Source organism: Pipistrellus kuhlii, unplaced genomic scaffold (assembly GCF_014108245.1).
Source record: "Pipistrellus kuhlii isolate mPipKuh1 unplaced genomic scaffold, mPipKuh1.p scaffold_m20_p_38, whole genome shotgun sequence".
NCBI classification, from domain to species: domain Eukaryota; kingdom Metazoa; phylum Chordata; class Mammalia; order Chiroptera; family Vespertilionidae; genus Pipistrellus; species Pipistrellus kuhlii.
This window is the reverse complement of record NW_023425538.1, coordinates 4,733,999-4,746,186: the sequence shown is the minus strand read 5'-3', so window position 1 is coordinate 4,746,186 and position 12,188 is coordinate 4,733,999. Positions and strand designations below refer to the sequence as shown.

General features: G+C 38.6%; 1 protein-coding gene across 1 annotated transcript in view; it reads left to right on the top strand.

Annotated features, from left to right (window-relative positions):
- The window catches only part of SYTL5 (synaptotagmin like 5), a 258,501-nt gene that overhangs the window by 152,892 nt on the left and 93,421 nt on the right, over positions 1–12,188 (top strand). The window contains 4 exon segments of the mRNA XM_036408213.2: positions 3,368–3,474; positions 5,474–5,566; positions 6,166–6,231; positions 10,282–10,460. Coding sequence (XP_036264106.1) covers positions 3,368–3,474; positions 5,474–5,566; positions 6,166–6,231; positions 10,282–10,460 — 445 coding nt within the window.

The following is a 12,188-nucleotide window of genomic DNA, read 5'->3' as shown; positions in this document are numbered from 1 at the left end:
TTGGTTGCAGGCACATCCCCAGTAGGGGTGTGCAAGAGGCAGCTGATTGATGTTTCTCTTTCATCAATGTTTCTGACTCTCTATCCCTCTCTCTTCCTCTCTGTAAATAATCAATAAAATATATATTTTTAAAAGGCTAATATGCAAATCAACCAAATTGTGGATGACTGGTCACGGTGATGCACACTGACCACCAGGGGCAGAAGCTCAATGCAGGAGCTGCCCCCTGGTGGTCAATGAACTCCCACAGGGGGAGCGGCACTGAGCCAGAAGTCAGTTTTATGGCTGGTGAGCACAGCAGTGGTGGTGAGAACCTCTGCTACCTCCACAGCAGTGTTAAGGATGTCCAACTGCTGGTGTAGGCCCACTCCCTGAGGGCTCCTGGACTGCAAGAGGGCACAGGCCAGGCTAAGGAAGCACCCCCCCCCCTGCCATAAATGCATGCATTTCATGCACAGGGCCTCTAGTACCAAATATAATTGGCTAATTTGATATGAAGGGCAAAGACACTTGCCCAGAGTTCAAGGAAATTAACTTAAAAGCTTAATTGTTGAAATTATTACATATGCTCCCCTTCCCCCCTATTGACCCCTTCTAGCTTGCACCCACATTCTGTCCCCATGGAACAGACTGTCCAATCTCAGAAGGAAGGCAGGGGTGGGTGGGTGGAAAGAGTTTAACCCATGGGCATAGACAATAGTGTGATGAAATCAACTTTTTTAAAATTAACAGATTTATTGAAATGTAATTTAGATACCATAACATTTATCTAAGTTTTGTCAATTTGCATTCATTTTGATTGACTGTAGTTTTGGATTAATTCTACTATCTTACTTTATATCTTTCATTCACCTCGTTTTTGTTCTAGGTTCTATTCTTTCTCTACTGTCTTCTGGATTGATGTCTCCCCACCCCGTTACATTTTTCCCTTCCTCCTAGTTTAGTATATACACCATTTCTCTTTTAATGATTATCTTAGAGTTTGTAACATCATGTTTAACTTAAATTTTAATTTCTATCATAAACGTTAATTCTTTTTGATTTGGTGGTCAGCAATACCCTATATCTAGACAAATTAACCATTTCATGGTTAAAATAAAGAATTATTTGCAAGCAGTGTTAAGGTATTAAAAATAACCCCTTTCATTTATATGGTACATTCAAATATATAATTTCACTTCATCATCACAATAGCTCAGTGAAGTAGATATTATGTTGTAATTTTATTACCTACTTGTGGCCTGGTGCATGAAATTCATGCATGGGGGGAGGAGTTCCCTCAGCCTAGTCTGCACCTTCTCTAAACAGAGACCCTTGGGGGATGTCCAACTGCCAGTTTAGGCCTGATCTCTCTCACAACCTGAGACTTCTGGCTCCTAAATGCTCACCTGCCTCCCTGCCTGATTGCCCCTAAATACCTCTGTCTGCATGCTTGTTCGCCCTTAACTGCTCTCCCCTGCTGGCCTGATCTCGTGCCCAACTGCCCTCCCATACCAGCCTGGTTGCCCCCAACTGCCTCTGCCTCAGCCCCCAACACCATGGCTTTGTCTGGAAAGAAGTTGGACATCCGGAAGATGGCCAGTTGACCCGATTTAATTAGTATATTACCCTTTTATTAGTACAGCTAGATTATATAGGATAGGATTACTTAAATGGGAGGGAAAGCTTTTTTTTCAGCAGGAAGACATGCTTTTGGCAAACAAAAATATATAATCCCTATATCTGGACTGATAGCCAGCCATATGCACTATATTGCCAAAACAGTCATTAAAAATTGAACTGCTTTCTTACACCTTACACCAAACAGCTGTTGCCCTTAAAAACCCTCTTCAGCCCCCACCTTAGGTTCTGCCTTGGCAGTTCACCCAGATTATGTTTTAATTGGTCAGTTTCTATGCCAGTCAGTGTCAAAAGCTCTGCCTCCTAGGCAGTCATTGGCTTTTCACAGTTCACCCAGATTTGGTCCTGATTGGTCAGTTTCTATGCAAGTCAGCATCTCTGGGCCTATCTCTGGGCCTTATCAGAGAGGTGGGGCTGATCTGCAGCCCCCACAGCTGCTGGCAAGACCCAGAGAGAAAGAAAGGCAAGGGCTGATCAAAAGCTGCCATGGAGGCTGTGGATCAGACTCTGCTTCTCTCTCCGGGCTTCTTTCCAGGCCCGATTCACAGCCCCCTCAGCAGTCAGTGCTGGGTTACTATGGCACCTGCAGCATGTCAGTCAACTGCAGGACTGACTTCTGGTGTACATTCATCTGTTTTGTTGTTTTGGATGTTACGGACCCTGGCTCTTTATATAGAGAAATGAATAAAGTAACTTTTCAGAGAAATTGGTCATAATTATGAAGTTTATGCCCCATATGTAGAATTAAAATAATAAAATTCTCAACATGAAAATGTCACTTATTACCTAATGATGATATTTGCATAAAGCCTAAATCTGGATCCTGTGTGCTGAATCAGAGAGTCTTTTTTAGACAGGTAATTCCCTGAGGTAATTCCAATAGGTTTTTCTAAATGAGTATTGTTATTGTTGCATTTTACTAAGAAAATCAGTTCATCTATTAAATAAAAAATTTTAAACTAGGCTAGAAGCAAATATTCTAGAGTGTATTTCTACTACTTCTGCTGAACACTTCCTGTTTATTGAGTATATACTCTGTGTCAGGTGCTATGCTAAATACTTTTGCTTTATATCATTTACCATTTCAAACTTATTTACTTGATTGCTCTCTTAAATCTTTCTTTTTTATAAGCAATGATATCTATATCATTCTATATCAGGGGTTTGACATAGAACTATTCTGTGAAAATAAACTGTCTTAGTAAGCTATCCACAACATTACTGACTAGTGTATAGTTCTTTAACTTATATTTTCAAAAGCAAGATGTTCTTCTGATTATAGAATGTTCTGGTACATAAAGAAAATAGAATCTTCTCCAATTTACCTGTAGCCACACACTTTTATTTGAATTATAAATTTAAAAATCAAGAATGGTTAATGTTTTAATTTTTTCTAAGCTTAAGGGTCCATTCTGAGAGAGTTTTTCAAAATATATGAGCAAAGCAGAAGACTTAAACACCTAAAATTAGCATTTTGTAATAGAGCATTTAGTCTCCTATGATCAAAGGAAAAATGAATACATCAGTGTTAGTAATTCAGTTCAAGGAAATTTCAAAGTGACATTAAAATGAAAGTATGTTAGCATAAACAACATAACGTTACTGAGTCTGACTGTTAATTTCACAACACTATTTATGTTCCATACCTACAAAAAATTGGAATAAAGATGAAAGATTTACAATAAAAAATGAAATCTTCTAAAAAGTTAGCTGATTCATATTTTTCCTATTCTCTTCCTTCCCCCAGACCAGAGTCAATCTAAGTTAGATTTGAGTGGTTCATTTACAGAAGACTTAAAGGATACTGTAAATTTAAGAAACAAGTCTGTACCTGGGGCTTTAGACAAAGATTTGGTAAGTTTGATACAGAAGAGTCCAATGATCATGGAGTAAAGGCATGATATTGTTCAAAACTTGTCCACTTTTACATGAGGATGAGTTGGGGGTAAAGTGAGGACATACAATAAACTCTATTAGTCTTCACAACTAACATATAAAAATAACTAAGGAATGATTTAGCAAAGGTAAGAGGTAATCAGATTAATCTGGAAAGATTATCCTTAAGAAACACCTGTCAGGGATTTCAATTCCTACCTAAAAGCACATTACTCAATCTAAACCTGAGAAATGGGAAATATCATCATTTCCTAAATGAATTATTACTAGATTTAATGTGATTATGTATTTTATATGAATGTTTCTACATCTCCAGTTACTCTCAATAAACTACCTTCAAAATTAAGACTAAATTATTGGAAAATTAATTTATAAAATGAGAAAGTTAAATTTGATAATTGGTAAGGTTACTTCCATTTCTAATGTTGTGATATTCTGAATTCTATAATTCCTATAATGCAATTTGAACTCCGTGGAAGAAAGATAAAACACAAGTATTAAATGACATTAATGTAATTTTTCCAAAGCAAAGCAGGAAACATACAGTTCTAAAACTCAATGTTGCTGAAACTGGTTTGGCTCAGTGGATAGAGCATCAGCCTGGGACTGAAGGGTCTCAGGTTCGATTCCAGTCACCGGCATGTGCCTTGGTTGCAGGCACATCCTCAGTGGGGGGTGTGCAAGAGGCAGCTGATCGATGATTCTCTCTTATCGATGTTTCTAGCTCTCTATCCCTCTCCCTTCCTCTCTGTAAAAAATCAATAAAATATGTTTAAAAAATAAATAAAACTCAATGTTATTTACTACAATATAAATAATAGGTATTTTTAAATCCATCACCAATAAATAAATAAATAAATAAATAAATAAATAAATAAATAAAAAGAGGGAGAGAATAATGAGATCAGATGGTTTCAAAGTTCACTTGTATTCAACCTTTAAAGAAGTTAATTTCAATGTTATAAAAATGTTTTTGATCTTACAAACTCTGAAAATCTTCAAGTTCATATTTTTAAAATATTATAACCTTCACTCTCAAACTTGATTTTAAAACTATTTTTAAAACTACAAGTTAAGTAAAACCTAGCAGTGAATGAAAAATATAGCAATAAGGATAACTAAGTTTTATTCGAAATGAAAGGAAGAATTAATCTATATAAGATTATGTATTACATATCTAATATTTCAATATATTAAAGGAAAAATACAAAAATATTTTACTAGATGCTGAAAATAATTGACAAAATTTTATAGTCATACCTAATAAAAATACAAATTTAAAACTAATATAAACCATTAAAATATGATTTTAACTCTGGCTGGTGTCTCAATTGGTTGGAGTGTCACCTGGAGCACCCATCTTGACAGTACACACACACACACATACACACACACACACACACAAATGCATACATGCACAGATCAAACCCTTTTTAAAAATATATTTTATTGATTTTGTACATAGAGGAAGGGAGAAGGATAGAGAGTTAGAAACATCAATGAGAGGGAAGCATTGATCAGCTGCCTCTTGCACACCCCTAACTGGGGATGTGCCCCCAACCAAGGTCCTGACCTTGACCTGAATCGAACCTGGGACCCTTCAATCTGCAGTCCAATGCTCTATCCACTGAACCAAACCAGTTTCAACAGATGAAACACTTTTTAATTAAAAAACAATTTAATTGCCCAAAGTAAATCACCTTAGAGATCACCCAGATCTGTGTGATTCTAAATTCCATTCTTTTTCCATAAAGCTTCCACTAGGAAGGAGACCCCACTCCTCTGATGATATAATTCAGGTTGAATGGATAGCAAAAGAGGAAAACCTAGAATAGGGCAATTTCTAGATATCTGTATATGATTTTTCAGGTATTTAAAAAAAAAAGTGGTTTGGGGAGTGAAATGACTGTCTAGGAAAGCAGTAAACCAAACCACTGATATTTTCTCCCTTCCTTAGGATTCCTTGGAAGAGACTGAAGAAGGTATTGATGATGTAGTGTTCTCCAGGTTTTCTGCAAACACCCAAAGCCTAGCAAGTGACCTGTCAAGAGTAAGCAGTTCTCTAATGCACTGGAAGTTTATTCTTTCTCTTGTTGATTTTCTGTTCACTTCCAAAGGGTATATGAATGTTCTTGGGACAATCTCTGTTAGTAAGTTAAAAATCATTATAGTCTTCCGCATGTCCTTAGCCCACAGAGTACTTTTCAGTCTAATTTTGTGTAGGCTTTTCCTAAAGCTTCTCATTGCTTCCCTCGTCTTCATTGGTCCTCACTCAGGTTTTAAAACCTCTTCAATTGTTAGTTCAGCTCAAACCTATAAATTATCTAATTTCTCTGCTGATACATTTCCCTGCCACCATTCTCTCAACTCCCTAATTGTCCTCCACACTGCTGGCAGACATCTCCTAAAACACATATGCAGTCAGATTTCTCTCCTACTCAAACAGTGTCCATAGTTTCCCACTACCAAGAGAATAAAGAACCTTCTTACCTTAGTGTTCAGGTTTTCTTTAAGAGGTAGCCTTTAGGAGCCCCTGCTACCTTTTACCCATCTATATGTCTGTAAGTCTTTTTCTTTGCTTGTCTAATTTCTACCTGCTATTCTAATACCTTTTTTTTTCCTTTTGACCTTTGGGTGACATCCTTAAAGAATTCTCAAGCACACTCTGACAGAAAATGGACTTACCTAAATGTGCCTGATGCTGATGCAGACACTGTGAGTTTTCAGTCTTTCCTTTTCCTTTTTCCAACCATACTTCACAAATTTTATAGTACAGGGAATCTGATTAGGTGGGCGATTTTACAGCATATACCTTTTTCTTATTTGTATTCAATTAACCAGATGCTCTCTTTTAAAAGGTAAATAAAATGATCAAAATCCAAGTGTTTCCAAAAAGATATCACTCATTAAAAATTAGAGTATGAGTACCAGTCAAAAGATACATGGTCCAAAATTATTTATCATTGATAAGATACTTTTAGAATAAATACCTCTATTTTATTTTTTAAATCCTCACCCAAGGATATTTTCCCATTGATTTTAGATAGAGTGAGGGAGGGATGGACAAAAGGAGGGAGCAAGAACAAGAGCGAGAGCAAGAGAGAGCTCTATTTTAAATCACAGCATTGGCTTGGTTAAGAGCATAAAGTTTGGTTAGCAGTAAAATTGTCTTAACTTCCTACATTTCTCCCACGCTTAAACATTTGTGAGTTCTTAAATTTTCTTTCATCTTTTGGGCCCCTTGCTTACAGAGGAACTTCTTTGAATAGTGGCTACAGAACGATGTGGAGAGTCAAGAATTAGTGATAAAAGAAAATAGTGTGAGATATGTTAGGGAAGTCCTCAGACTAAAAATCTACAGACTATATGTCTTGGTGCTGCCAACAACTTCTGTGAGCCAGAATTTTCTCATATATAACATGATGAGGTTGGAGCTTATTCTTGAAGGCTTGAAACTCAAATGACAGTTCATGGACCAGCAACACTGCAGCAAAACCTGAAACAATATTCCAAAACTTTATCAGTTCAGGGAGCCTCTAGTATCTCAGTGATATTTTCATGGCACTCCTAGACCAAAAGTAATACCTGAATAGCCAAGTTATTAATTAGTTATGTAAAAACAAAACAAAACAAAGCAAAAAACAATAAGCACTGGTATCCTAACAACTTAGCTACTTGAAAAAAAATAGACATAAACTGAGAGAAAAATAATATTTTATTCCATTCTTAAATAGCCCTTAACATTTACTAATGGGATGTGTGTGTCTGTTGGCACTACATGAATTGTTAAATCTTGAAATCTGATTGGATGGTGCCACTTTAATTTCATTTTTGTTTTTTCAGTTCTCACTAGAGGATATTTTTCCATTGGTTTTTAAAAAGAGTGGAAGAGAGAGGGAAAGAAAGAGAGAAATATTGATGTGAGAGAAACACATCAATTAGTTGCCCCCTACATGAAGCCTGACCAGGGCCTCTGGCCAGGGAGGATCCTGTAACCAAGGCATGTGCCCTTGACTGGAATTGAACCCCAGACACTTTTGTTCACAGGCCAATGCTCTATCCTCTGAGCCAAACCAGCTAAGGCTAATTTCTTATTCTACATTGATTTTATGCAATACTTGTTTGTTTTTGTGGTGTTTTTTTTTTGTGTGTGTGTGACAACAGCTGCCAAAAACTCAACTTCACACAGATAGGACTTTATAAAGAATAAAATGTAATTTAATGTTGATACTGCAAACTACTGTTTGTAGTTGATATGGTGCCTGATACGGTAGATGTCACTTTGTTACCTTTGTAAATTTAAAATACCTGTTTGCCCCCTGTGAGTTTGTTGAGGTGGTGTGGAACTCCTCAACAAACAGTTTGGAAATTGTGGACCTAGTAGTTAGAAAAGCAAAATCTCAGACCCTACCTAAGATAGAATAGATCCAAATACTTGTTTTAATAGATCCCCATTTTATTTATATGCAATTAAAATTTAAAAAGCACTGCTAAAAGCCACCTGCTATGATGATAATTCTGTTGCTTTATTTTATGAATAGGAAAGATAAATTAGGTACTCACTGGCTCTCTTTAAGTTATAATTTCCAAGTATAATTTCCTCCCTCGGTATCCACATGATGTGTAACCTATGGATATGGCAGGCTGCATCTAATTATGGCATCCTTGGTTTGCTCTTGCCCTTGACTTAAGCCTAGAAGAGAAACTAGTCAGATCGCCCACATCCTGTTCTTAGATTACTCTCTATCTTCTCTTAGTGATTGGAGGGATATAATGGCTTTATATATGTACAGGGTAGGGCTAAAGTAAGTTTATAGTTGTTGTTTGGATATTAATACAATAATGAATAAATAATAATACAGGAAGAAACTGTGTTTCCCAAACTCATGACTGTAAACCTACTTTTTCCCCACCCTGTGTGTGTGTGTGTGTGTGTGTGTGTGTGTGTGTGTGTATATATATATATATATATATATATATATATATGTATGAAAAAGTCAAAAGTAGAAGCTCTCTGCATTTACCATAGTCCTTACTTCCGAGTGGTTCACAAACAAGACTTTTAAGACTATTAAGTCACTCATGCAAGCCTTCCAGGTAGTCTTTTGTGCTAGCTATGCTGCTAAGACAGAGTTTTTGCTTCTGGAACTAAAGGATAATTTTGTTACATTTGATTGAAAATATGTCTCTTCTGATAAGTGAATCATCAGGAACTTCATTCGTTCTGGTATATTTGGACTTTTAAAAACTATTTATCGGTTGGTGTGCTATCTTATTGTTTAGTGTTCTATTTTGTGGGTTGGTATTTTATAGAGGTTTAGGAAACCAGGGTCCTACATTACTTAGGTGGCCACACAGCTGCTGAGGAGTGCCCTTGTTAATACTTCAGTTATAGCTGTTCATAGAGGGTGTCCCAGAGAGAATTTTGTAGCTCTTACTAGAAAATAGATGAGTTTTTGTTTGTCCTGGTGAATGCATTCTAGATCTTGAAGTATATTGACCTTGAGCCTCCTAATAATAAAAGACAAAGCTAGAGGGATTTGGAAAGGAGATGGGATTGCAAATGCCTCAATGACTCCATATTCATTAGAAAAGTGAATAAACAATGTCTATTCACTAATGCAAAAGAGCAAGGCTTCTCCTCTCAGCAAGTTTCCTGCATTCATTACTAATGGTCCTCGATCTTTTTGTCCTTTCTCAGGCTTGGGTTTTATGTAACCAGAAAATTAAGCAAAATAAGTGATTTTTGCTTTCTTCCATTTCCTTAGATTTTCCTACTGATTATCAAGAACAGGAGTTGTGATTGAATGAAAATGGTGTTTTTTGTGAAGAGATCATTAGTATAACACTAGACACCCAGTGCACCAATTCAGATGGGGTCCAGCCAGCCTGTCGCCAATCGTGGCAGCTAGGGGTTGGGCCTATCAGGAGGAGGAGACAGCAGGAGGTTGGCTGCCAGTCAGCCCCCATAGGGACCTGATCAGGGCTGAGCTGGCTGGGGATAGGGACTGTGGGCAATTGGCCAGTAGGCCCTGCCCCTGATTGTGGTGTGTGTGTGTGTGGGGGGCTTATAAGGGGTAGGACCAGGCATGAGGAGGGGCTGTGAGCAGTCCTCAAATGGGGCGGGTGGGTCAATCAAGGGTTAGTGGCAAGGGGAGGGGCTGGGGGAAGTTGGCCAGCCAGCCCCACCTCCAATTGGTGTCAGGCAGCTGATCAGGGGTGGAGCTGGCTGGGGAGAGGGGCCATGGGCCAATTGGGCTGGTAGGAGCTGATCTAGGGTGGGGCTGGCCATAGGGAGGGGCTGTGAGTGTTGGGCCAGCCAACCCTGCCCTAGAATGGAGTGGGGTGACCAATTGGGGGCCAGTGGTTTGGAGGAGGGGCCATGAGTGGTTGGCTAGTTGGTCCTGCCCCTGATTAGAGTTGGGGGGGGGGGCAATCGGAGGCAAAGCTGGATGGGGGGAAGGGCTGTGGGCTGATCAGGGTGGTCCAGGGCCCATCAGGGGCAGGGCCAGCCAGGGGGAAGGGCCACAGAGGGGGTTGACCAGTCACCCCACCCTTGATCAAGGTGGGAGAGGCTGATCAGGGGTGAGGCCACCTGAGGGAAGGACCATGGGAGGTTAATCATCAGGCCCCACCCCTTGATCAGGCAGGTTGGCTGGCCACTGCGGGCATGATAGCAACCAGTCATTCCGGTCATTCCAACATTCTGGTTGCTGGCTTTTATATATATAGCTAGGACCTCTCTTTCTATCTTGTTTATTCCAGGCCAGCCTTAATAGCATGCTGAGTGTTTACAGTGAAACAGGAGACTATGGCAATGTGAAGGTCAGTGGTGAAATCCTTCTCCACATCAACTACTGCTACAAAACTGGCAGGCTCCACATTTTTGTCAAGAATTGCAAAAATCTGGCCATAGGAGATGAAAAGAAACAAAGGACAGATGCGTAAGCACAGAGCATATTCTGCAGTTTATTTCAGTTACTTTATTTTTGTCAATATATGTGTTTCTTTTATAGAAGACTAGAAGCCCGGTGCACAAAATTCATGCCTAGGGGATCCCTCAGCCAAGCCTACACCCTCTCACAATTGGGACCCCTCAGGGGATGTTCAACTGCCAGTTTAGACCCAGTCCCACAAGGATCCCTGCGGGATAAGGCCTAAACTAGCAGTTGGACATCCCTCTCACAATCCGGAACCCCTGGGTCCTAACCACTCACCTGCCTGCCTGATGCCCCTAACCACTTTCTTACCTGATTTATTGTCCTAACCACTCGCCTGCTTGCCTGATTGGCCCTAACCACTCTGCCTGCCTGCCTGACTGACCCTAACCACTCACCTGCCTGTCTGATCCCCCCTAACTGCTTGCCTGCCTGCCTGATCACCCCTAACCACCTCTGCCTCAGACCCTGCCATGGTGGCTTCATCTTGAAGGACATCTGGAATGATGTCTGGAAGGTCATTTGGCTGCCCAGTCTAATCAGAATATTACATTTTTATTATTATAGATTCTTTTTTAAGCTTATTTATCTTTTTAAAATTAAATTTATTGGGGTGACATTGATCAACATGATGTGATTTTCTATTACAAGATCTGTATATTTTACCATGTGCCCATCACCCGAAGTCAAATCTTCTCCTGTCACCTTCTCCTGACCCTCTTCTCCCTGACACCCTTCCTTCTGGCAACCACCACTCTGCTGTTTGTGTTCATGACTTTTAGGTTTATATCCCATATATGAGTAAAATCATGTAGTTCTTAGCTTTTTCTTACTGACTTATTTTACTCAGCATAATGTTCTCAAGTTCCATCCATGTTGTTACAAATGGCACTATTTCATCCTTTCTTATGGCTGAGTAGTATTTAATTGTGTATATGCACCACATATTCCTTATCTAGTCCTCTATTGCAGAGCACTTTGGTTGTTTCCATGTCTTGGCCACCATAAATAAAGCTGCAATGAACATAGGAGTACATACTCATATATATTTTTTAATACATGATTTGCAGGTTGTAGGGTATGTAACCATGAGAGGGATTGCTGGGACACATAGTAAATATATTGTTAATTTTTTGAGGAATTTCCAGACTGTTTTCTATAGTGGTTGTCTCCATTCCCACCAGCAGTGAATGTGGGTTTTCTTTTTTTCCAAAACTTGTTATTGCTTGTCTTGCTGATAAAGGCTACTCTAATAGGTGTAAGATGGTGTCATATTGTAGTTTTTACTTGCATTTCCCTAATTGCCAGTCAGTGAGGTTGAACATCTTCTCATATATCTATTGGCTGTTCATATGTATTCTTGAGAGATGTGTATTTTCAGGTCTTCTGACCACTTTTTTTTTTATTGGTTTGTTTGTTTGATGTTGCGTTTTATGAGTTCTTTATATATTTTGGAAATTAAACCCTTTTTAGAGCTACTGATTGCAAATATCATTTTCTACTTGGTTGGCTGTCTCATTGTTTTGTTGTCACTATTTTTTTTTTTTTTTTTTTTTTTTTTTTTTGCTGTGCAGAAGCTTTCTAATTTGGTATAGTTCCATTAATTTATTTTTGCCTTTAATTCCCTTGCTTTTGGGATCAAGTTTATAAAATGTTGTCTATGACCAAGGTCCATAAGATTGGTACCTATAATTAATTTATTCTATGTAACTTATTGTTTCTGGTCTTAGATTT